At 47.4% G+C, this 27,391-nt stretch overlaps 1 protein-coding gene across 2 annotated transcripts in view; it reads right to left on the bottom strand.

The window, feature by feature from the left end:
* Window positions 1-493: 493 nt before the first annotated feature.
* Window positions 494-27,391, bottom strand: part of CADM4 (cell adhesion molecule 4) — a 1,184,622-nt gene continuing 1,157,724 nt past the window's right edge. Inside the window, exons 8-10 of one of the 2 annotated variants that reach the window (XM_086929780.1) lie at window positions 23,807-23,848; window positions 22,135-22,263; window positions 494-742 (exon numbers count right to left, since the gene is read on the bottom strand). In XM_086929780.1, coding sequence (XP_086785906.1) covers window positions 633-742; window positions 22,135-22,263; window positions 23,807-23,848 — 281 coding nt within the window. In that variant the 3' untranslated portion in view covers window positions 494-632. The remainder of the gene's footprint in view (window positions 743-22,134; window positions 22,264-23,806; window positions 23,849-27,391) is intronic. The other variant, XM_086929781.1, reaches the window with a different exon arrangement.

The raw sequence follows: 27,391 nt of genomic DNA, 5'->3' as shown, positions 1-27,391 counted from the left end.
GTCTTCTCAGTGTCCTATCCTCTTTGAAAGCTTTGTAAATTTATCGCTGGGTGGTTGTGGTCTTCTTCCAGTGCCCTCTGTATGCACTGGCATGAGGTCCTCGTTGCCTCCCAAAATTGCCAAAAAGTGGCCCTCTAAGCCTCCATAGCCCACCCACGCACACATCCCCCACAAAATTAATGTTTGTCCAGTGTGTCGTTAATAATACAGGTTAATACAGTTTGTGGCTCTTTTTCCGGTATCCCAAAGATTTGTACTCTATGGCGCAGATTCGGAAGGCCGCCTCAGGCTTCGGTATCCCTGGGGTCGACAGAGGGATCGGCCCCTCCAGGTCAGCAGGCAGATTGGTCGTCAGTTCCAGACCCCCACGCTGCTGTCCATTCCGAAAAAAATACCACCCATACATATTCCAAAAAATGAAGAAAAATGTGGAATTCTTTTCTTCATGTTTTTTTTCAACTTTTGTCTTTTTCTCCTTTTTTTGTGTTTTCTTCCATTTGTTCGTGTTTGTTTTCTCATCTTCATTTCCCCCCACCCCGCCCCCAAGACCCGCTGGTCTTTGCAATCCCTTTGCCCCATCCCTCCCTCCCCATCCCTCGAAAAAACAGAAAAAATAATCACAGAGCGAAAGTTTAGATGAAAAATTCCTCTTTCCGCTTGTGGTTCTCGCCGCCATTGAGGAACGCTTCGCGGGCCTCACCGTGCTCATCCAGGCCGCTGGCTTCATGTGTCAGGTAGGACCCTAGAGGACAAAGAGAGAAGAGGTTAGTTGATCTAGCATTGCTTCAAAAGCACAGCTGGCTGCACAGCATTCCATATTTTGCATCATCACAGTATATCCCTGTTCACAACAAACTCCTTTGTCGATTATTCAATGGCTCCTTAGTCTTTTTTCTCTTTTTGTATCACAGTCTCCCTAATCACACGTCACTATGACCCCTGTGGCCGAAAAGTGGATTGCAGGACTCATCATGAATCTCAAGAAGTGCCTACTTTTTCTAACCACTAGGTGTCACTGCCGTCTTTGCAAAAATGTGAATAGGCTTTACATTTGATTTGCTTCTGATAATATGGGTTGTCTTCTTCTCACATATAAAAAAGACATCACATCAGTATCAAACTTTAATATCCCCAATATAGCCTCCAAACTCTTTCCTACCCCCGCCCCCAATCAAAATTACCAAAAACGCATCACTGTTATGTCCCTATGGTCTCCTGGCCTCTTCCATACCTCCTGCCGCTCCCAACCATACTCCCTCAAGAGAGTCTGGCATGTCAGTACTCCGGTAAGGAACTGTAGGTCTGGAGACTAGGGGCCCAATTCATAAAGGTAAACTGTGACGAAAGTCTAACTTTACGACTTTTGGTATTCACAAAGGGCCTTCATGGGTAGTAAAGGAAAGCGCTTCACATTCCAGAAGCAGCTCAGCATGCTCCTTTTCTCTGCACCCAGGTCTTAGAATAGGCACAGAACCCACAAGTTGGGCCAGGCCTCTGATGCCTTTCTTTGGATTGGTCAACCTTATTAGTGACAGAAAATCTGGGGACCATTTCCCCATGGCCATGGGTTGCTTGATGTCGGTGGCTGTTTTGAATATTCTGTCTCGTGGTGAAACACATCAAATTGATCAATGCTCCAGGGTACGATCATTTTTTTTCTTCTCTAGACTTGTAAGGGAACATAAATAAATAAAATAAATAAATCGTAAATCATACGTTCTTATATAGCGCCCTTCACCGTAAGGTCTCAAGGCGCTTGCTTTGGGAACCCGTCCTGGCTTTTCCCTGCGAGATAACCACTACTGGGCATCCCCAAGGTGAAAGCCAGGCATCCCATCGCGGTGGGGCCGTAGTGGAGATTAAGCAAGCTATTGCCCAGAGTTGCAGAGTGTGAACCCATGATTTGAGTAGGCACCGAGGCGAGAATTATCGAGTCTGTGGACATTTTGAGCTCAAGACCCTGCCGCGTCTGGGATTGAACCCTGGTCCCGGGTCTGACCTCTGCGTCCGGGTCTGCGTCCTCTAACCGGTGAGCCACACTTCTCCACATGAGAGGGTTCTAGGTCTGGAGAAAAGGATGGGCAATTCCTTGCACTCTAATTTCCGTAAGATTAATGTTATAAAAATGCTCTGGGTTTTCTAGGATGAAACCTACATATATTTGCCTGAAAATAATCTGTAGAAGTATGCGACTTTGCTACGTTTTTCTACTGTTATAGATTTACTGCCCTTGTCACATAATTCACCATTTTCAACGTAATATGCAGATTTCAATAAAACATGTTTCTAGCTTTAACAGATCAAAAGTTACTAAAAAAAAATCACATTTAGTCTCGCGCAGTGGCAGACCTTTTGCACAGGTTAACTATTCGCCTTTTAGTTTCTGATTGCTCCAATCAGGTGTTGAACTGGCACTAGTGAGGTGAAACCTTTGTCCAGAGAGTATTAATGTGCGTTAAAATGATAATATAATGACATGATACAGCCACATAATGTCCCACCTTACGCTGCATTATTTGTGTTTTCTTCCTGCATACTTTAGTTAATTCTGCTGCATAATGTGCTACTTCATTAGCGCAAAGGTCCGGTGGCCCTGTTTATAGCAGGTTTAATTCAAGGCTGGCCGTCTTCTGCATGAAAGATTGCATATGAATAATTGATTGGCGAGTTTTATGCAGCTTTGATGGCTTTGTGGCTATTTCAGGGCACCATGTCATAAAGTAGAGGCAATGGGGGACAGTACGTGGACAGAATGCTGGTCGGGCAGACAGGCGCGTGTTAGAAGCCGGCTGGCTGCGAGATGAAGCCCACATCAGAGCTCTCACAGACTCCCTGTGGCTCCGGGGTCTCAGCACAGCCATTGCTGGCTCCTAAAATGTATCCCACAGACTCCCTGTGGCTTCAGGGTCTCAGCAAATGCATTTCTGGCTCCTAAAATGTATCTCACAGACTCTCCCTGTGGCTCCAGGGTCTCAACAGGCAAATGACTGGCTCCTAAAATGTATCTCACAGATTCTCCCTGTGGCTCCAGGGTCTCACCAGAAGCATTGCTGGCTCCTAAAATGTATCTCACTGACTCCCTGTGGCTCCAGGGTCTCACCAGACGAATTGCTGGCTCCTAAAATGTATCTCACAGACTCTCCCTGTCGCTCCAGGGTCTCACCAGAAGCATTGCTGGCTCCTAAAATGTATCTCACTGACACCCTGTTGCTCCAGGGTCTCAGCACACACATTACTGGCTCCTAAAATGTATCTTACAGACTCTCCCTGTGGCTCCAGGGTCTCACCAGAAGCATTGCTGGCTCCTAACATGTATCTCACAGACTCTCCCTGTGGCTCCAGTGTCTAAACAGGCACATTACTGGCTCCTAAAATGTATCTCACAGACTCTCCCTGTGGCTCCAGTGTCTCAACAGGCACATTACTGGCTCCTAAAATTTATCTCACAGACTCTCCCTGTGGCTCCAGTGTCTCAACAGGCACATTACTGGCTCCTAAAATGTATCTCACTGACCCCCTGTTGCTCCAGGGTCTCAGCACACACATTACTGGCTCCTAAAATGTATCTTACAGACTCTCCCTGTGGCTCCAGGGTCTCACCAGAAGCATTGCTGACTCGTAAAATGTATCTCACAGACTCTCCCTGTGGCTCCAGGCTCTCAACGGGCACACTACTGGCTCCTAAAATGTATCTTACAGACTCTCCCTGTGGCTCCAGGATCTCACCAGAAGCATTGCTGACTCGTAAAATGTATCTCACAGACTCTCCCTGTGGCTCCAGTGTCTCAACAGGCACATTACTGGCTCCTAAAATGTATCTCACAGACTCTCCCTGTGGCTCAAGGGTCTCACCAGAAGCATTGCTGGCTCCTAACATGTATCTCACAGACTCTCCCTGTGGCTCCAGTGTCTCAACAGGCACATTACTGGCTCCTAAAATGTATCTCACAGACTCTCCCTGTGGCTCCAGGGTCTCACCAGAAGCATTGCTGGCTCCTAAAATGTATCTCACAGACTCTCCCTGTGGCTCCAGGGTCTCAACAGGCACATTGCTGGCTCCTAAAACGTATCTCACAGACTCTCGCTGTGGCTCCAGGGTATCAACAGGCACATTACTGGCTCCTAAAATATATCTCACAGACTCTCACTGTGGCTCCAAGTTCTCATCAGAAGCATTGCTGGCACCTACAATGTACCTCACAGACTCTCCCTGTGGCTCCAGGGTCTCAACAGGCAAATTACTGGCTCCTAAAATGTATCTCACAGTCTCCCTGTGGCTCTAGGGTCTCACCAGACGAATAACTGGCTACTAAAATTTATCTCACGTACTCTCCCTGTGGCTCCAGGGTCTCAACAGGCACATTACCGGCTCCTAAAATGTATCTCACAGACTCTCCCTGTGGCTCCAGTGTCTCAACAGGCACATTACTGGCTCCTAAAATGTATCTCACAGACTCTCCCTGTGGCTCAAGGGTCTCACCAGAAGCATTGCTGGCTCCTAACATGTATCTCACAGACTCTCCCTGTGGCTCCAGTGTCTCAACAGGCACATTACTGGCTCCTAAAATGTATCTCACAGACTCTCCCTGTGGCTCCAGGGTCTCACCAGAAGCATTGCTGGCTCCTAACATGTATCTCACAGACTCTCCCTGTGGCTCCAGGGTCTCAGCAGAAGCATTGCTGGCTCCTAAGATGTATCTCACAGACTCTCCCTGTGGCTCCAGGGTCTCACCAGAAGCATTGCTGGCTCCTAACATGTATCTCACAGACTCTCCCTGTGGCTCCAGGGTCTCAGCAGAAGCATTGCTGGCTCCTAAGATGTATCTCACAGACTCTCCCTGTGGCTCCAGGGTCTCAACAGGCGCCTTGCTGGCTCCTAAAAAGTATCTCACAGACTCTCCCTGTGGCTCCATGGTCTCAACAGGCACATTACTGGCTCCTAAAATATATCTTACAGACTCTCCCTGTGGCTCCAGGGTCTCACCAGAAGCATTGCTGACTCGTAAAATGTATCTCACAGACTCTCCCTGTGGCTCCAGGGTCTCAACAGCACATTACTGGCTCCTAAAGACTCTCTCTGTGGCTCCAGGGTCTCAGCAAATGCATTGCTGGCTCCGAAGATGTATCTCACAGACTCTCCCTGTGGCTCCAGGGTCTCAGCACACACATTACTGGCTCCTAAAATGTATCTTACAGACTCTCCCTGTGGCTCCAGGGTCTCACCAGAAGCATTGCTGACTCGTAAAATGTATCTCACAGACTCTCCCTGTGGCTCCAGGGTCTCAACGGGCACACAACTGGCTCCTAAAATGTATCTTACAGACTCTCCCTGTGGCTCCAGGGTCTCACCAGAAGCATTGCTTACTCGTAAAATGTATCTCACAGACTCTCCCTGTGGCTCCAGGATCTCAACGGGCACATTGCTGGCTCCTAAGATGTATCTCACAGACTCTCCCTGTGGCTCCAGGGTCTCAACAGGCGCCTTGCTGGCTCCTAAAAAGTATCTCACAGACTCTCCCTGTGGCTCCAGGGTCTCAACAGGCACATTACTGGCTCCTAAAATATATCTTACAGACTCTCCCTGTGGCTCCAGGGTCTCACCAGAAGCATTGCTGACTCGTAAAATGTATCTCACAGACTCTCCCTGTGGCTCCAGGGTCTCAACAGCACATTACTGGCTCCTAAAGACTCTCTCTGTGGCTCCAGGGTCTCAGCAAATGCATTGCTGGCTCCGAAGATGTATCTCACAGACTCTCCCTGTGGCTCCAGGGTCTCAGCACACACATTACTGGCTCCTAAAATGTATCTTACAGACTCTCCCTGTGGCTCCAGGGTCTCACCAGAAGCATTGCTGACTCGTAAAATGTATCTCACAGACTCTCCCTGTGGCTCCAGGGTCTCAACGGGCACACAACTGGCTCCTAAAATGTATCTTACAGACTCTCCCTGTGGCTCCAGGGTCTCACCAGAAGCATTGCTGACTCGTAAAATGTATCTCACAGACTCTCCCTGTGGCTCCAGGATCTCAACGGGCACATTACTGGCTCCTAAAATGTATCTCACAGACTCTCCCTGTGGCTCCAGGGTCTCACCAGAAGCATTGCTGACTCCTAAAATGTATCTCACAGACTCTCCCTGTGGCTCCAGGGTCTCAACAGGCACATTGCTGGCTCCTAAAACGTATCTCACAGACTCTCGCTGTGGCTCCAGGGTATCAACAGGCACATTACTGGCTCCTAAAATATATCTCACAGACTCTCACTGTGGCTCCAAGTTCTCATCAGAAGCATTGCTGGCTCCTACAATGTACCTCACAGACTCTCCCTGTGGCTCCAGGGTCTCAACAGGCAAATTACTGGCTCCTAAAATGTATCTCACAGTCTCCCTGTGGCTCTAGGGTCTCACCAGACGAATAACTGGCTACTAAAATTTATCTCACGTACTCTCCCTGTGGCTCCAGAGTCTCAACAGGCACATTACTGGCTCCTAAAATGTATCTCACAGACTCTCCCTGTGGCTCCAGTGGCTCAACAGGCACATTACTGGCTCCTAAAATGTATCTCACAGACTCTCCCTGTGGCTCCAGTGTCTCAACAGGCACATTACTGGCTCCTAAAATGTATCTCACAGACTCTCCCTGTGGCTCAAGGGTCTCACCAGAAGCATTGCTGGCTCCTAACATGTATCTCACAGACTCTCCCTGTGGCTCCAGTGTCTCAACAGGCACATTACTGGCTCCTAAAATGTATCTCACAGACTCTCCCTGTGGCTCAAGAGTCTCACCAGAAGCATTGCTGGCTCCTAACATGTATCTCACAGACTCTCCCTGTGGCTCCAGGGTCTCAACAGGCGCCTTGCTGGCTCCTAAAAAGTATCTCACAGACTCTCCCTGTGGCTCCAGGGTCTCAACAGGCACATTACTGGCTCCTAAAATGTATCTTACAGACTCTCCCTGTGGCTCCAGGGTCTCACCAGAAGCATTGCTGACTCGTAAAATGTATCTCACAGACTCTCCCTGTGGCTCCAGGGTCTCAACAGCACATTACTGGCTCCTAAAGACTCTCTCTGTGGCTCCAGGGTCTCAGCAAATGCATTGCTGGCTCCGAAGATGTATCTCACAGACTCTCCCTGTGGCTCCAGGGTCTCAGCAAATGCATTGCTGGCTCCTAAAATGTATCTCACAGACTCTCCCTGTGGCTCCAGTGGCTCAACAGGCACATTACTGGCTCCTAAAATGTATCTCACAGACTCTCCCTGTGGCTCCAGTGTCTCAACAGGCACATTACTGGCTCCTAAAATGTATCTCACAGACTCTCCCTGTGGCTCAAGGGTCTCACCAGAAGCATTGCTGGCTCCTAACATGTATCTCACAGACTCTCCCTGTGGCTCCAGGGTCTCAACAGGCACATTACTGGCTCCTAAAATGTATCTCACAGACTCTCCATGTGGCTCCAGGGTCTCAGCAGAAGCATTGCTGGCTCCTAAGATGTATCTCACAGACTCTCCCTGTGGCGCCAGGGTCTCAACAGGCACATATCCGGCTCCTAAAATGTATCTCATACAGTCTCAGTGTGGCTCCAGGGTCTCAGCAAATGCATTGCTAGCTCCTACAATGTATCTCACAGACTCTCCCTGTGGCTCCAGGGTCTCACCAGACGAATTACTGGCTCCTAAAATTTATCTCACGGACTCTCCCTGTGGCTCCAGGGTCTCAACGGGCACATTACTGGCTCCTAAAATGTATCTCACAGACTCTCCCTGTGGCTCCAGGGTCTCAACAGGCACATTATTGGCTCCTAAAATGTATGTCACAGTCTCTCTCTGTGGCTCCAGGGTCTCAACAGGCACATTACTGGCTCCTAAAGACTCTTCCTGTGGATCCAGGGTCTCACCAGTACCATTGCTGGCTCCTAAAATGTATCTCACAGACTCTCCCTGTGGCTCCAGGGTCTCAACAGGCACATTACTGGCTCCTAAAATGTATCTCACAGACTCTCCCTGTGGCTCCAGGGTCTCAGCAGAAGCATTGCTGGCTCCTAAGATGTATCTTACAGACTCTCCCTGTGGCGCCAGGGTCTCAACAGGCACATTACTGGCTCCTAAAGACTCTCTCTGTGGCTCCAGGGTCTCAGCAGAAGCATTGCTGGCTCCTAAGATGTATCTCACAGACTCTCCCTGTGGCGCCAGGGTCTCAACAGGCACATATCCGGCTCCTAAAATGTATCTCATACAGTCTCTGTGTGGCTCCAGGGTCTCAGCAAATGCATTGCTAGCTCCTACAATGTATCTCACAGACTCTCCCTGTGGCTCCAGGGTCTCACCAGACGAATTACTGGCTCCTAAAATATATCTCACGGACTCTCCCTGTAGCTCCAGGGTCTCAACGGGCACATTACTGGCTCCTAAAATGTATCTCACAGACTCTTCCTGTGGCTCCAGGGTCTCACCAGTACCATTGCTGGCTCCTAAAATGGATCTCACAGACTCTCCCAGTGGCTCCAGGGTCTCAACGGCCACATTACTGGCTCCTAAAGACTTCCCCTGTGGCTCCAGGGTCTCACCAGTAGCATTGCTGGCTCCTAAAATGTATCTCACAGACTCTCTCTGTGGCTCCAGGGTCTCAACAGGCACATTACTGGCTCCTAAAGACTCTCTCTGTGGCTCCAAGGTCTCAACAAATGCATTGCTGGCTCCTAAGATGTATCTCACAGACTCTCCCTTTGGCTCCAGGGTCTCAGAACACTCATTGCTGGCTCCTAAAATGTATCTCACAGACTCTCCCTGTGGCTCCAGGGTCTCAGAACACTCATTACTGGCTCTTAAAATGTATCATCTTGGGATCCTTGGCCCAGGTGTCTCAGAGGACTGAAGTTGATTGCCGGGGTTGCAGCTGCACGTCCCTTAACCAAGAACAGAGGGGGATCAGGGGCAGAACCAGGTGGCACTGAACACCAGGGGAGGTACCACCTGGGAGCACAGGGGCCAGAGGATTACCACAGTTTACACTCCTCTTCAAATAAAATCCCTTGAAAGACTAGGGTGTTCTTTTGTTCTTAGTGACCCATCCTTTAAAGGAAACGTACATAACAGGGGATCTGGGCTGCCCTAGTCTTCCTAGTGTGTGGTGCCCTCCCAGTGGCTTTTCTAATGAGCGGTCCTGAGAGCCACGTCCATGTCCCCAACACCAATTCATTGGGTCTCTCAGTTATGTTTGGGTTTTGTGAAGGACCCCGTCCTAGAGGGGAACCCCAGACTGGGTGAAGGGTGTTTCCTAAGAAGATATGTATGGCAGCCTGTAGACAGGGCAGCGCTCACCAGTTATGTTCTGGTCTAGTGAAGGGCCACACGCTACAGGGCCATATGTGGAGATCCAACCTTCTTCTCTTTACCATCTGCCTTCCCTTTCCATACCTGGTTCTTTCCCTCGTCCGCTGCATCTCTCCTTTTCCTCCTAAAGCCCCTTTTGTATCATCTTTTCTTCCACACCACCACCAACCTTCCTCTTCTTCACAGCCTAGCTACCCTCTCTTCAGGTCCTCCCTGGCCTCAGTGTCCCCCAGAGCCAGTGTTTAGTGTCTCTGAAAATGGCTTTTAATCTGCATTCACTTGGTAAACCACTATTTTTGAGGTTGGCGATAACTCATGTAGCAATGCTGGACACTAGCTCCCCCTGGAGGGAGTGAGAAGCATCATGCAGTACCGCCCCGAGCCTGGCAGAGTCAAGCAGCCCCAGTCTTACCAAAGTTATATGCAGGCCTAGGCATTGGCATGGACCCAGAAGACTCTCAAAATGGCGCCCAAGATGGCCGCCCAATGCATCCTTTGTCTACCAACCATGGCAATAGATAAAATGGCAGCCAACAAAGTGTCAAGTTATAGAGGCTGACGGGGGTCAGCGGTCTCCCACAACTCACCAATACAGTACAAGGAGCCTGATGGGGCTGACAGAGAGAGGGAGTAAGGTTCTTGCCTCTTGACCAATATGCATATGTTGGTGCTTGCAGGTATCAGTATAGTAGAAACCTAGCTGAGAACAACAGTGTTCTGTACCATGAGGCGTCCGGCTGCACAAACGTGGCTACTGGTGGGGATGGGGTAGGGGAGGGGTGATTCAAAATGGTGTAGAAATTCAGGGGATGTAGAGTCAGGATGCAGATGATGGCGGCCAAACTGGTTGGAACACCTGAACTTACCAACAGGAGGGAACAAGTTGTGAGTGAAGTTCCAGGCTCCCACAACATTCCACCCCTGTGGAACCCTGTGAAAGCCAGATTTTATGGGGCACACATATTAGTTACCCCAGAAAGCAGTAGTTACACAGAAAGAGACACATAAAGTTTGAATGACAGGACCACAGTCACAGCCAGCTCTGCCAGCCGTGTGGTGGAAGCCCCATACCAGCAGTGGGAGGAGGTGAGAGCTACCAGCGCAGTCCGTGGCTGAGGGACTAACTGAGATGCTGACATTTCTAAAAAAAAGGTCTGATACTTTCTGCCTCCAAGATGATTCCTTCCCTGACTTGCCCCTCACCTGTCCAGACCCCTCTCATGGCTGCCAGGATGCAGCCTGGACCATGGCAGAGGTCATGGGAACTGTGCTGATCAACAAACATGAAAGCTCTGCTAAAACACTGGGATTACATTTGAGAAGAGCACTCGATCTCCAGGGGCTGGCATGGCTCAAGAGCAGAAGGAATCCTGTATTTATGTCTGGAGTGAGTCTTGTTTAAAGGGAGTAAGAGCTGGTGCAGACTGAGGAACCCTTCCCCCGACTGCGTAAAGCGCCGAGAGGCCTCCCATGCAGCCAGGGGGCTCTGGGCACTTGGTCAGATGCTCAGTAGGGACTTTGGATCACTTCCCACCTGCTTTGGGATGGCGAGATAGGGCCTGGTCCTGGAAATGTGTAATTTATTTAATTGCATTGTATTATGTTCTTTGTATGGCGCTTACTACCCTTTGTAGTGCATTGATTTACTTCCGCAGGCTGCTCCTGGTGGGTGTGTGATGAGAACAGCTTTGTCTTTGCTCTGAGCCTATTTGGGAGATGCTTCCATGCCGTGCGTGATGAGCACCGAGTTGTGCTGATTGTGTTGTGTTTGCAGTGCTCGCCTGTGTGAGGGGGAGGCAGTGTGGGAGAAAGAGGCACACTTTTAAAATAGTTGATGCTGGCAGCTCTGATCAGCTCTGCAGGCCCCATCATTTTATTGGTAGTTTATCTTGTATGTCCCTGATCCTACCTCTTTAGCTCTGGAAGGATGCTGTCCTCTCTGATCTTATGGATCTGCAGGAGGTACCAGGCGTCGATGAGCGGGGGGGAGGCGCGGGGGGTGGGGAATCAGGCCTCTTATATGATATGAATTATAAGATATCAATTGAAGAGAGGTGCCATGATGGACTGCATCATTGTCAACCTTTGGGTCATTATAGGATGTCAATGCTCAGGGTAGGCGACTATGTGGGACCTGCCGGGTGGACTATGTTTGATTTGATATATAATTTCTATAGCGCCCGAATCACCCCAATCGGGGTATCTCAGCACTTTGACTGCTAGTGGCCAACCAGAGGAGATTCTTAGAACAGAGTCGTTTTGAGTAACTTTCTGACTCCATAAAGTTGGAAATTTGACGCAAGTGGAATGGTAGCGGATTCCAATAGCGAGGGGCAAGGTGAGAGAATGCTTTACCGCCCATACGGGCCAGTTTGATGCGTGGGACCTGGAGGAGTCCTTGATTACTTGAACGTAAGGTACTCTGGGGAACGTACCTGACTAGTTTTTGGGTCAGATAGCTGGAACCCCGATTGTTCAGGTATTTATGAACCATACAGCATATATTTGTGTGTCATTAGAGAGGTTGTTGGTCTCCAGGTGCAGAGGGGCAGCTGTTCTTCTACCACCTTTCCCTCTACTAGATTCCTTGAAAATGTCTTGCTCAGGCCACCAATAACCTGTACAGCGAGCACCGAGACAAATATGAAGCCAAATAAGGGGGGAACCCAGAATATCCACAGGCAGTCGGGGTTTGTCAATCATGGCAGCCTACACGCCTGAAACAATGTTGCCCTAAAACAAAGTCAACAATGGCGGGGGTGGGTGCTTTGTGATCATAGCGACTAACTTTTAAACTAATTAGAACTGACATTTTGTGGGTGAGGAAGCTTATACCTCAGGTAGAAGAACAGCTATTAATACACACAAAGGAGAAGGGGGAGAGGGTCAACTGCTCAACTACCCCAACCCTCTTTTTTGTAACCTAAACACACCAAGAGGGGTAGAGAGGAAAAAGGACCTAGACAAGACATGCGTATTGTTTGATGCAGGGACAAGTAATCAAATAAATACCCCCCTCTGAGTTGCAATTAGTGTGGGTTTTTTGTTCCCAGGGCTACGTTAAGCCATTGTCAATGCATTTGGTGATTGTAGTCAAATGACATTCGATGGGTCTAAATAGAAACCTCTGTAATGGATGTGGATATATGTGTTTTGTTTTTCAGTGCATGTGTCCCTTGTTGGGGGAAGTACCTCCACACAGCAAGAATACTGTACGTATGTACCCTGGATACTAACCAAAATAAGGTAACAGGGCTCTTTGACTGGGACTGATAGGAGTCCTGGAGAAGACCAGCGTGACCCTATAGTGTGGGCAGATTATAACTCGGTCGAAACATGTTGACTTTGGCAGTCGTGGGAGGGTTGATGTGGGTCCATAACATTCTCACAAATAAACCCATCCCCTCTCTATTTTTAATCCTGTCCATGGGACTCCGGAATAAAGTAATCGATAGAGTACCCATGAGGCAGTCTTAGGTTCACTTTCCACTGCACTTTATCTTATCACTGTTCCCAGTCAGGGTTGGTAGCACTTTATACTCACCCATATATGTTCTGTTATTTATGTTGTTTATGTAAACCCCCTTCCCTATGCTCCATCCTGTGCGTGGCTACGCCAGGGTGTTTTGTAAGCACACCCGATGATGAAGCATGTCACACACAGACTTGTGTGTGAGTGAGGGCAGTTTTACTAACACTGTGTGTGCCCCCGCATGTCTTGTCTAGGTCCTTTTTCCTCTCTACCCCTCTTTGTGTGTTTAGGTTACAAGAACAGTTATTGCCAGTACATTTGTTGCTAGAGCTGGTGAACAAGTACAGGTGGTAGCAGTAAAGAGGGCGGATCTTAGATTAGGAGGCCTTATGGAATGTTGTAATGAGAGAGCGGCTCATAAGGGACGGCTCAGCCACTGAAAAAGGGTTAGTCCGCAAGCGGAGACAACGGGGGCCTGGATGACACCCTAAAGAAGACGGGTGTGTCCAACCCTAGTCAAAACCAGCAGAGGGCGTTACAGGGTCAAGTGAGCATGGCCAATACAACCTTGGTCTTGAAGTGGTAGCCAGAAAATTTCATCTCCAAATGGGACAGATGCCCTCCCCACCATTTGAGTGACATCAAACTGGCTGGGCCACCATATCTCTCCTCTAGAGAGTCACCGCTGTGAAGGGCAGAGAGTGAGTGGTGCCAGGAAAGACAATGGTTGGGAGAAGAAAGGCCCAGATGATGACCCTACTACCCAGGAGCCCCTCAGCTGGGAGAACTCAGGGGGAGGTCCATGAGGACACAGCTCTGTCCACGCTGCGCACAAAGCTGTAACCTAGCTCGCTGTCCCTCTCCAAGGTGGACGACAATCCCTTTATTCAAGATACAGATGGGAGATGGCCTTTGATTCAGTGAACCACAACCATTGCTACCAGTGTCAGCTCCTTAACGGCACAAAGGACACCAAGGAACCTTCACTTGGATAAGACTTAGCATCCTCCAGGCAGGGTTCTGAGAAGTCTTGGAGCGCACAGCAGCCACAGTCCCAAAGCTGTATTACAAAAACTGCTCCATCTGAAGGCTGACAGTGAGACCAGATTGCAGATTCAAGGAACTAAAGCTGCTCCTTCCATCAATGAGTATCCCATCTCACAGGGTAAAGATACGTGTAGAGGTTCTCTGGATGTACCTTTAAAATGTGGTTGGTCCATTCCAAAGGGCTGGGATACATGTAGAGGTCCTCTAGGTGTACCTTCCAACTGTTGGCTCCCTATTCCAAAGAGTTAGGTCCATGTAGAGGTCCTCCCTATGTACCTTCCAACTGTGGGCGGCCCATTCCAAAGGGATGGATACATGTAGAGGTCCTCAACTGTGGATAGCACCTTCCAAAGGGATAGGATACATGTAGCGGTCCTCTCCATGTACCTTTCAGCTGTGGGTGGCCCATTCCAAAGGGTTGGCATACATGCAATGGCCCCCTGACCTGCTAGCAGTGGCAAGCCGTGCATTCAGGTACCATTAGATTACGGTGCAGGATACCCAAATTGCACAGCTAGAGAGAGACAGATGTTGCACAGCTGAACTGACGCAGTAGTTGCAAAGCTTTATGGATTTATATATCATAATCATACATGGATCCCGATGCTGCACGGTTGGGTAAACAACTGTATAATCCTGCTATTGCATAAATATACATACTCAGCTGTCACGCGCATGCCTTCTAAGTGAACACGCTATTTAAGTGTGAAATGATATTTCTAGTGGGCACAGTGAAATTCTTGTCAGGTCGGATGAGTGTGCCAGCAGTACCCCGTCCCCCACCCAAGATGGGGGATGTATACATGCATTTCCCCAGAGGCCTTTCTCAGTGCCACGTGACTACGGATGCGGCTCCGCCCCGGCACGTGCTTGTTCACCATCAGAGGGAGCAGGCCCGGCTCCAGAAATTTTTATTTGGGTGGGCCAATGGTGCATTTGGGTGGGCCACTGCGGCACTCGCGGCCGGCATGACTCGCGGGGCAAGGGAGACGGGGCAGGGGGTTCACGCGGGGTGGGGGCACGCGGGGTGGTGTTTAACTTAATAATAATTATTATTAAAAAATATAGCTTACCTTTCCGTTGGCTGGGACCCACGTCTTCTCGGCTCCTGCTCTCCTGCCTCTGGTAGGAACAAGATGCAGGCAGCCTGGCTCCCTCCCCAAAGCCAATCACAACGCTGCAAGCAGTGTTGTGATTGGTCGGGACACCGCCCAGCCAGGGCCTTATGTGGAGGCCATGTTCTCTATGCAGGCTGCATTGCAGCCTGTATGGAGAAAGACAGAGTGGGCATGACTAGTTTGGGCAGCCCCAGAGGGCCAACCAAACAGTCTGTGCACTCATGACCTGACAGCTAATTAAATAAACAAAAACCAAAAGGGCATGACAGGGCCGGCTTTAGCACTAATGCGAAAGTCTTGTTTATCGCCCCACCAATGACCTCTTCATCCGTAGATACCATTACTACCACTTTTCAACAGTGCCCTTCATCCCTCTGTAGCCCCTCTCTCATATGCATTTCATTTGTTGTATAGCGCTACTCATATCAGTGTAGGGTGTCACAGTACTTCACATCACACACACATTATACAGAGATAATAAATGATGCAAGTAGGTAAATCAGTCTATAGGGAATGTCGCATAAGCCAATGAGGATTAGAAAGTGTAGGACTCGTGTCATCCATACTGGTGTGCAATTTATTCTAAGAGGGTATGGTCTGGAGAAGCACAAACTCGGGATTTAAAGCATACCCTAATGGTTGGTGGGTTGGCTATACTAATAAAAATGTATATCTGCCCAAGCTAACTCTTTTTAGCAACATTAGAATAATGAAAGACTGAGGAAGTTCTAACTAGATCTCAACACAAACAAAATGTGAAGTTCTAACTAAACCATTCAGGTTTGTATGCAGCTCTTTGATGACAGTTCATAGGTCACTGTTCTATATTAGGAGTGTAACTTCTGAGCAGCAAGTAAAACAAGAATCACTGTGACAAAGACAGTAACCCACTGAGCTATCTACATAAAATACAGTTGATCTGCATTTCAAAACTACCAACAAAGGATTGCTCTCCAGCAGGATCAGTAATCAGTTATCTGGACATTTTTATTGTTGCCTTGCATCCATGGTCAATATAATGATAACAAGCATTTACAATGCAATAGGTCTCGGGATAATTAAATTTGAGCTATTGGCATTGCTAAATATTGCAACACCAATTGCAACAAAAGTCAATAAATTGTAGGCCAAAAAAATGTGTATGTATTTTTGTAGCAATGGTGGCATGCTGCGCTTTAGATGAATATGTTTAAAAGTAAAGTGTGCCATACTGCGATTGCGACAATAGTTAATTGTGGATGCGTTAACAAATTATGTGTGCACTAACGGCTGTTGGTGTGTGTGCCTGTAGAAATTGTGCACCGACGGCTGGTGGTGTGTGCCTGGTGGAAGCGTGCACTGACGGCTGGTGGTGTGTGTACCTGGTGGAAGTGTGTACTCCTGGCTGGTGGAAGTGTGCCTGGTGGAAGCGTGCACTGTCGGCTGGTGGTGTGTGTGCCTGGTGGAAGCGTGCACTGAGGTGTGGTGATGTTTGTGCCCGGTGAAAGCGTGCACTGACGGCTGGTGGTGTTTGTGCCCGGTGAAAGCGTGCACTGACAACTGGTGGTGTGTATGTCTGGTGATAGCGTGCAGTGACGGATAGTGGTGTGTGCCTGGTGAAAGTGTGCACTGACGGCTGAAGGAGTGGGCCTGCTGAAAACGTGCACCTCCTACAGCACCACTCAACCCCCTACTCCTACATCACCACTCAATCCCCACCGCGTACAGCACCGCTCAACTACCAACGCCTACAGCACTGCTCAACCCCCACCGCGTACAGCACCACTAAACCTGCAACGCCTACATCACCACTCAACCCGCAATGCCTACAGCGTCACTCAATCCTCACTGCGTACAGCACCACTCAACCCGCAATGCCTACAGCGCCACTCAATCCCCACCGCGTACAGCACCACTCAACCCACAAACTTCTGAATGCAGGGTCTCTTCCCGTGTACCCTCTCAACTCACCTGAAAGGACATCTGCATGTAAACAGAGGCCAAGTTGGCTGAGGTATGGGGACTAAGGCGCCCATTTTGCAAAGACTTCCCATACGCTTTGGTAAAAACAACCGTCCCAGATGTGTTAATGGGTACCTGGAGGTACCTCTGTGTGTGAGTTCAAGGAGGGGGTCTAATGTGATTTCATTTATGGAATAACTTGAAGCATCATGATGACAAAAAAACATTTTTTTTTAGAGGCAATGTAAGGTTGTTGAGTTTTAAAACGTGTACTTTTAATGATCATAAAAAATGTCTGCAATAGGTACAGTCTGGTTAGCTATTACTGCTGCTAAAGCACTTGTTTTATCTGATACAGGGCTGCTGGAATTATGCGATTCTGCATCTGTGACATTTTTCACATAATTATGTATTTGCCACATAATCCACCACGTGCAGTATAACATGCAGATTTAAAAAACAATTGAAGCTCAAATGGATCAAAAGTTACTACAAAACATGGTGACGTGTTTGCGCGCATTGGAAGCCCATTTGAAAGGGTAACTTGCCAACTTTCAGTAGCTTATTTCTGTATTTGGCTGTTAAATTGGTACTAATGGGGTGAAATCTTTACCCAGACAGTTCTACCAAGTAAAAAAAATCTAAATAATTAATTTATACTAGTAAACAATGTGCTGCATTATACTGCATAATTTGTCTATGGTGCTCCCCTTCCACATAATTCCATTAGCCCTGATCACATAATCATTTTGTGGCAACCTATGTTATACAGTGTTTTTCTAGAATAATGCCCTACATATTCACATTGCTTTCTGTTACATGCTGAGACCGCAAAACTATATAAATACACGTCACTATTATGCACTCCACTATCCTGGATTCAATTTTGTGACTGTTCTCATACACATTAACCAAGTTTCATGATGTGTGTGTCCCATCAATTAGTTTAATATGCATTTATTTAACACCTCTTTACTCACTTGTAGGTGTGAGCATTATTTTAAGTGCCGCTGCTGAACGTGAAAATACAACAAAATACTTATCAAATATTGTGTTGTTTTTAGCAAAGCTGTTGACTTTAAATGAAGACAGCCTAGAAATGCAAAAAAAAAAGTTGCTCCTCCAGGCCATCTTCATTCTTCAGTACTTAAAGAGGCATTTGCACCCTCCTGGGACTGCCGCCACTGACCCACAGTTTGAAGACCTCCGCCCTAAGGCCAGGGCAGGAGCTCCCACCACATGCTGTGCCTGCTGGCTTTGGCCCATTGTCATTCTATATGTGACAATGGGCCGCGATAATCTGTGCTGGGCCGCGCAGAGGCTGCAGCGGCCTCTTGACTTCGGATCAGGAGAGCCAGTCCGAACACTGGTGGGGGTAAAAAAACGGCTCACATCAAGCCTCGGGCCAAGGCTCATGTTTGGTGGCCAGGCTCATGTTTGGGTGGGCCAGGCTCATGTTTGGGTGGGCCTGGCCCACCCGGCCCACCCTCTAGAACCGGGCCTGAGAGGGAGGCTGGGGTATAAACAGCTCTTGGTTTGCGTGGGCATTGGTGATTTGTCGAGTGGGAGAAGTGTTAAACATCTCTCTGCTTGCCCTGTGAGTCCTACTGGAGGAGGAAACGTGCTCTGCAGAGTATAGACACCCTTAAACATCTCCTGTAGCGACATGCTCTGATCTCACGGAGGGCTGGCAGGCATGTGTGCACACACACAGTACGCATGCGCCAAACTCTGCAGTGGCGGCGCGTGCTCGTGCATGAAGGGGAAACACTGAGAGGCAGATTTACTAAAGTATCGGGCAAAACTCAATGCAGGAAGCCACCTAGCCGAGCTGCGTGATGGGTGAAGGGCAGGGATGCGCTGTACTTAACAATTTATGGCGCATTGCTGTCATTTCCTAGGGCTGGCGCACAATGTGCCACCTAGTACCAACACAGGCACATTTGCACCATGGTGCAACGGTGCCTGCGTTGTTAGCAGGGCTGTTCTTGTGCCAGAAGGGACACCTTCCTGCCCAAAAACAATACCCTGAGTTATTTTCCTTTTTTCCATTTGTGCTGCAGAATGTAGCCACACAGAAAGTGGAAGAAACGAGGAGAAATAAAGATATTTCAACTCATTACACCTCACCTTGGAAGGCGTTTGCGTTGTGATACATTCACAGGTCTACCAGTAATGATAAATCTAGGAATGCTTTTTAGAAGCCATTGGTGGATGAGTGGGAACACCCACGCTCCACAGATGGAACACTTTCCCTGGGCAGAGTAATTCAACGCAGACATTTGTGCTGCGTTACCTTACTCTGGATTTATCAAGTTAATCAGGGCCATGCAAGGTGGCCTTTCATGGATTGATAAATCCAAATTAGAGTGTGCGGCGCCCTTGTGCCCCCTTGCGTGGTGCAAGGGCGAAGCAAGACCTGCATAAATATGCCCCTCACCGTGGGATTGAAACTGCAAAATAAATCATTAATTGAAAGGCAAGGGTGACTGGAGGAGTATCGCTGGGAGCAAGAGGAATCTGAGACAGGGAGTTACGTCACTCCAACACCCAAAGACACAGACAATGGCTGCAGTGTCATCTGGCACCAGAGGGCGTCAGCAGTGATGGAGGTAGCACCTTGCACCAGAGAATGCCAGCAATGTCTGAGGATGCACCTGGCACCAAAGGTCACCAGGAATGAGAGACCATCTGGCACTATCTCAGTGACCTCGGATCCCTGTCTCTGCTGCTCCCCTCCTTGTCCGCCTGTGACCTCGGATGCCCGTCTCAGCCCCTCTTCTCCCGGCCCTGTCCCTCAGGCTTTGGAGTCTTCGCAACAATGTTGCAAACACCAAACCAAGGGCCCGATGTAGATGGCCTAAATACCGGTCGGTAACAGTGAAATTTGGTATATTACACCAATATTGACCGTTTTTTAGGCATTCGTGATGTTGGGAAGGATTCGGTATTAAGAAATCGGTAAATACCAATTCCTTAATACCGATTCCTAATTGGCCTTGCATTTAAGGAATCGGTAATACCGATTCCTTAAATGCAATGTAGAAAGCACATAAAAGAGTGCTTTGGGGGCTTAAGGAATCGGTAATTACCACCAACTTCAAGTTGGTGGTAATTACCGAATTCCTTTAAAAAAGCACTTTCTTGCTTTTTTTTATATTCCATGTGGCTCACATCCATGCCCTTGGGGCATGCAAGTGTTCCACATGTGCACACATGCACATTTCAGGGGTGCAACAGGGTGTCCTTTGGACACCCTGGCACCCTTCAAATACCTCACGGTATTACCAATTCCGTAATACCGAATGTCTTCACATTCATTCCTATGAGCCTCCAAGCCCATAGGAATGAATGGGTAGGTATTTGTTATTACCAAATCTCAATTACCGATTCGGTAATAACGAGTTTTAAGAATTCTGTATTTTTTACCGAATTCTTACCTACATCTGAAATACAGATTTCTAAATACCGAATCAGTAAAATTCGGTATTTAGAATTCAGTATTTCCCTATTACCTACATCGGGCCCCAAGAGTAAAGCCTGGATCTCGGAAGGAATTCAAGCAAATAATGCTTCCCACCTGAGGCGTCTGAACAAATATTACTTAAAACACTTTTCCACACAGCCACAAGACTTTTACATTTTTCACAGCTTTTTCCTGAACCAAAGTTGAAAATGAAGAACACGCCTTGTCCAGTCTAAAGCCCTGATGAGAATCCCAAAAAGAAATAGGGGATTTGGAATGTGTCGGCGTTCTCCTTCCTGCTCGGTTAATATAACAACAGAGGTCCAAGAGTAGCATGTTGGCTGAACTAAAATGCACATTGGATTCACAAATGTTAACCTAGGAGTGTAACGACCCTTGTAATTTGCATATAATGTGATGTACTATGAGTAGTTGTTGCTAATGGTTACAATTATTGACCGGCTTATTGTTTGCAGTGTAACGTTTATATCTGTGGTTTAGTTTGACACATTATATGTTGTGTGTGTCTTTTTGAATTACGGAATAATGTTGTGTGTGTCTTTCTGACAGGCATGTTTCAAAAAATGTAACAACTTGTCAAATACATGTTTCTAAAAACTTGGTAATTAAATTACCCAATCATTCGAAAAGGATAAAGGTCTAAACTAAAGTCTGTTTATTAATGGAAACAGCCAGTAAAATAGCAGGTCAGGTCCATTTTCCCTTTAAAAGCGTATCAGGTCGTGCCTGACCGCAGTAGGACCAAACCCCCCCTTCTTCAACATAAAGCAATCCCTGAAGAAGCACCTATCACCAGAGGTCTGAGGAACGGAGGAATCACCTGGCACCAGAGGACACCAGCAATGGTTGAGCGGCCACTACACACAAGAGGGAACAAGCTGCATTATTCATTAAGGAATTTCTGCCAACTGAGGTCGACAGCAATGACTCCGGGGTCTGAACTCTGAAGACTATAGAGTTTTGACCAATGAAGGTTCTAGGATGGGTAGGAGGCCTGCTCATGCCAGAGTATGCCAGGAGTGGATTGGGCATCCACTGATAACAGCTGGTGCCAGCAATGTTGAGGGATAGTTCTCTGGGGTAAGTCTATGCGACATTAGAAGCCACCAAAAATGCCCACAGACCATCTGATCCATTGGAGGGCTCTGAAGGTACGTAGGAGAGGACTGAGAGGTTCAGCAAGGGTTGATGGACCCTGTGACAGCACAATGGCCTCAACACCTAACTTGTCAATGTACACCCTAGTGACTAAACGATGGATAAGGGATCATACTTAAAGACAAACAACCTGGTATTGCCCCAGACATTTGTGATAACACAGTGGCCGCGGTTGTCTCTGGCATAAGAGAGCAACATATGGACCCCAGCAATGGCTCGGGGTTTATCTCCTACCACAGGGACCACAGGGGTGGAAGCAGTAGTTCAGTGACCATGTGACATCCTAGTGGTCCATCAAGGACCTCGGGGTCTTGTGACTTCACATGGGCCCAGTTAGTGCTCAAGGCCCATATGAAAATAGAAATGGACAGGAGACCCTGATACACCCCGGAGGGTAGGCAGGTCCAAGGTCACTCATTTCTAGTGTTCCAAGCACAACAAGGGTGAGGGGTCACCTCCTCTGCTCCAGTCCGCTGCAATAGTTTTGTTGAAATAACTCTATCCACTGACACAGCTGGCTGAGAACCTCTAACACCCACATCAACCTCCACTGGAGAAGCCAGCAGGCACTAACTGTTCCTTACCTTTCTGCCGGACTGAGCACCAGATCATGACGATGAGGACGCAGATAACCAGAAAGACCAGGATGGCGAGGATTCCTCCGATGATGGCGTAGGGCACTGATGACTGTGCCTCAATGATTGCACCAGGATCTGGAGGAGTGGTGAGGGTCAATGAGGGAGATTGAGAGAAGATGCCAGGGGATTTAGGAAAATAGAATAGCAAAGGGATGGAGAAAAAGAGTCCAGATGAAAGAAGGTATTCGGAAAGACAGGGGAGGGGCAGTAAGAAAACAGACGCATGATAGAATAAGAGATACAGAGGTTGTGGGGACAGAGGTATGAGGTGGGGAAGAAAAACAAGAGTACAAAAAAAAAGTTAGTTGCACAGAAACATTTACAGTTTCTCCAACCTACTGTTGAACCTACCTACAATTAACTAACTAATTAGCATTAAGCAGTTCTTTCTCATAGTCCAAGGGTCAAATCTCCCTTCTTTTCCTGTGCAGGCTTAAAGCAGAATCCTAACCTCGTCTCCACTACAGATCCCTACAGCATGTGGATCAAGCAATGTGGGTACAAGGTCAGCCAACCAGAGTCAACATCAAGGCAAGATCTCCGTCACCTGTCTGCGGACAGTGGAACCTAGGCAGCTAGTGGTTTTCTGAAGAGCCGCATATTTTTTCCATTGCCTTCTGTAATTTCTAGCCTCTTCTCCTTTGAGTATTTAAACTTTCCTTTCTACTTCCTCCCAAGACGTTGTCCCACAGGCCTCTATTTGCACCCCAATGCATCGCCTAATACCCGCAGGTTGCAGTCCCCCTCACTCCCTCAGGCGGGCTATTAATCAATTTATTTACAATCTGTAAATAAAGTCTCTCCATTCATCCTCATGCCTACACCCTTCCTCCTGTCAGACTCACATCACTCTAAGATGACAATGTCACCAGGAGACCATCTTGACTGTCATCTCTCTAAGCAGGAAATGTCTCCAGGAGGAGGTAATTTCAGACTGATGTGGCTCTACGGAGGAAACGTCCCTAGGAGACCATTTCTGACTTGCATCACTCTAAAGAGAAAACGCCCCACTACCAGAAGGAGGCCAACTCTAGCAGACATCAGTCTAAGGGGGAAATGTCACCAGAAGGAGACCACCTCAGACTGATATCACTCTCAGGAGGAACCATCACTAGAGGGAGTCCACCCATGACTGACATTTGTCTAAGGAGGAAACATCACATCACCAGAGGAGACGGTCTCTGACTGACATCAATCGAAGGGGGAAAAGTCACTAGAAGAAGAAGGTCTCTGACTGACATCACTCTAAAGAGGAAACATCATCAAAAGGAGTCTGTTTCTGACTGAAATCTCTGGATGACATCACTCTAAGGAGAAAATCTCACCAGAAGGAAACTGTATTCTACTGACATCACTCTAAGAACTAGGATAGGATATGTCACTGGAAGAAGACCCAAAACCAGGAAGAAAAATTGAAAAGCTCTATGAGATTCTACCGAGGAGCCTGGTCTAATAATCACCACCACCATCACCCCACACAGAGAGACACCAGAGAGCAGGAAAAACTGATCATGCAAGGCTGGTAACAGATGAAACCATAGAGCCCATGCTGCAAGGCTACGATAGACGTCAATGCACCAAAGCACCAAAGCCCAGGTTGAAGGTGCGAGCACAGTACCTGAGTGGTGAACAGGTGGGGGTACAAATGTGTAGTTGAAATCTAGAAATGAGGGGCAAAAAAAGCACATCAAGAAAATAACAAAACAACACACACATGGTCAAGCAAAACAGATGGATGCAGGAGGATGGGATCTCTGGGTGTGCAAAACAAGACTTGAACACACACTAAGCACCACATGACATTTACAAATCCAAATTCAATGAAACAAGCCATGAGGTGCCGGAGGGAGGAGAAGTCTTGTAATACCATGTACACATTGAACAGGGCAGTGCCATGAACCTAAGCCTATATTAAACCCAAGATTGAGGGTGCCATGCACTGAGAACTGATGATGTCCTTGATGTTGAGCTTGTGTTGTACAGCGAGCAATCATAGTATCTGAAGGTTAGCCGACCATGCACCAAGAGCTATTAACTTCCACAGAGTTGATCTTGGCTGGTACAGCGAGTGACCATAGTCTCGGCATCGAGCTTCTCTTACATTGAAAGCTGTATTTACGTATGTATGTGGTATTTGTATCTGGCAAATGTAGCCTAACAGCAGCAGAGCACTGTTCATGGTTGTAGGCCAGTATAAAATCACTGAGCGTTTAGATAGGGAGCTGGTTTGTGGACTGTTTATGCATTTTGATGTAGTGTTCTTTAGAGAGGTGTCTTCAATTCCTTCCTAAACAGGATCAGCGTTGAGGTGGTCCTGAGGGATACTGGGATGTTGTTTCAGATCCTGAGTGCATAGGTGGAAAAAGTCTGGTGCATTGTTTTTTTCTTTTTTACCAGATGGTGTCCTGGGTGTGAGTGTGCAAGAACCACCACAGATGTTGAGCTTGCCTGCAAGATAACTGGGAGTGCTGGTCGTTATGTCTTTGTAAATGATGCAGGATGACAGGGGGGTGGAGGGGCGAGGAGTTCCTTCATTATGGGAGGGGGGGATATCATGATCATTTCTTCAGGCCCTGAGTGCCTATGGGGGGTGCCAGTGTGGAGTCTGGGAGACCATGGAGCAGGGAATTAATGCCATCCAGCTGTGAGAGTACAAGGGCTTGAACAACTGTTAAGAATTTGCTTTCTGGAAGAAATGGTTCACTCTCTTTAGACGGTAGAGCTGGTATGAGGCAGTCTTTGGTTGTTTTTTTGGCAATGTATTCCCTTAGGAGACGGTTAGTGTCCAGGCTCAATTGAAGTGACTTGAAATGTAGTGAAAGTTGAGTTTCAAACCATCAAGATTCATGCCACTGAGCCATGTTTGTACTTTTCTTGTTGTTGTTATTCTTGGCAAATAATTTGGATTCTGTCTTGGTTAGGATGAGTTCAGCCAGTACCTCCAGGTCTGGATGAGGTAGTGTTTCTGGTGCGGGATGTCTAAAACAGAGGAGACTTTTAAGGAGAGTTGTGTGCCATCTACATATTGGTGAATCTTGATGCTGTTAGCAGTGAGTAGAACACCAAGCAGCTCCATGTAGTAGTTGAAGAACACTGGGGACAGTATGGAATCCTGGGGCACACACAGGGGACAGTATAGAATCCTGGGGGATACACAGGGGACAGTAAAGAACCCTGGGGGAATCCACAGGTGATAGGGATCTTTTGGGACCTAGAAGTTCCCCTGCAAATAAACTGGTGCCAATTGAAATGGCGTGAGGGGAATAAGTGAAGGACACTGACAGGGAATCACATTCCAGACTCCAGGGGGTGAATGAAGGTGGGATGGTCGTTTGTGCCGAAGGCAGGTGAGAGGACCAGCAATATCAGGGGCAGATGCCGTCTTCATCTGTGGTCAATAGCGCATAATCTACGAGTCTAAAGTCAAAGTATCTTATGTAGAGCACATATCACCGGTAGGTATCATGGCGCTTGCGGAAGATTCCACTGCCTGGGGTCATATCTGGTTCCATTTAGAACAGTAATGTTTTCAATTCTGGCTATCTGAAATGGACGAAAGATGGAAGAGTTGCTTATTCCAGAAATAAGGGGCAAGAAATGACAAAGATCGACCCCCATTTCGTGCAGTGTGAACTTGTAGTGGGGTAAGAAGAAGCTTAGAGCTGGACCTCAAGATTCTAATGGGCTGATATCTTTTGAGTTTTTTTTACTAAATAGCCAGGACCAATGCCATAAATACTTCTATGTGTTAGGCACAAGATTTTGAAATGCCCTCTTTTCCTAATTGTCAGCAAGTGGAGGAGCCTTAGATTGGGGCATGAGGGGACCTTGGAGATAGATCTAGAATCAGTCTGGCAGCAGTATTCTGCATTATCTGCAGTTTAGAGAGAATATCTTCATTTATAGAGGTCAGTAAAGCATTCCACAGTCCATGCAGCTTACAATTAAGGCCTGCACCAGTGGCTTCCTGATTTCAAATGGTAGCCATTTGAAGATTTTACATAGCTTCAGCAAGATACCATAGCAGGTGCCAAGTACAAGATTGACATGGTCTTTCATGGAGAGCTCATTGTCGATCGTAATTCCAAGGATGCAGACTGTTTGTTTTGGAGACGGGCAAGGACCCAATGCCTGAGCCCACCAACTGCTAGACCAATACTCTTCGGCCCTGTCGAACAGAATTATCTCGGTTTTACTGCTATTTAGCTGCAATTTGTTTTGGCCCATCCAGCTGTCAATGTGTGTCAGTCTGGAACTAACTTAAGACAAAATCCTAAACTTACTACTTTTGGTATTCACAGAAGGCATTTAGTAGTAGTAAAGTTAGGATGTTGTCTTAAGTTTGACTTACGACAAACTTAAGACAGACTTAAGTTAGGATTTTGTCTCAAGTCTGTCTCAAGTCTGTCTTAAATCTGTCTTAAATCTGTCTAAAATCTGTCTAAAATCTGTCTTAAGTTTGTCTTAAGACAGACTTAAGACAAAATCCTAACTTTACTACTACTAAATGCCTTCTGTGAATACCAAAAGTAGTAAGTTTAGGATTTTGTCTTAAGTTAGTTCTGTGAATTGGCCCCACAGTTTTTAAACCGGATCATTGGATCTGTAGGATCAGGACGAAAAGTAATCAGCAGATGTATGAGGTAGCAGTCTATGCTACAGCGCGAGCTGAAGCGCGACTGCTAGTTGTGCAGGAGATGGTTAGTATTAATGTGATCTTAGAGTTGACATTATTTTTAAATTTTCTAGCCAGTGAAGGTGGGGGATTGGCCGATAGTTGGCAAGGCCAACAGGGTCTGCTAGACATTTCTCTATGAGTGTGAGGATACCGACTGCCGTTAGAGGTTTTGTGAAGATGTCATGAGTGAGATATGCATTGACAATAGTGACTGGGTGAGAGAGTGTCCCTAGAGAGAGCTTTGCTGAAGGATGAGGGTAGGACAAGACCTTCATAAGAAGAGCTATCGTAGCCCCCGGAGTTTAGCCTCTTGCACACTAAGAGCTATCCATGAAACCGGGACTATCATGCTCTAGAAGCTACCTTGGTCCTTGAAGTTGATTCTCCCATGCACTGCGACCTTTCATAGCTCCTAGACTTGACTCAATCACGTATTAGCCACTATCATAGCCTCTGTAAATGATTTTTATCTTACACCTAGTATAGTTATCATTGAAGTTCAGTCTCTCCTAGACTGAGCTATTT

This window comes from Lissotriton vulgaris, chromosome 7 (assembly GCF_964263255.1).
Source record: "Lissotriton vulgaris chromosome 7, aLisVul1.2, whole genome shotgun sequence".
Lineage (NCBI taxonomy): Eukaryota > Metazoa > Chordata > Amphibia > Caudata > Salamandridae > Lissotriton > Lissotriton vulgaris.
This window is presented reverse-complemented; position numbering and strand designations above follow the sequence as displayed.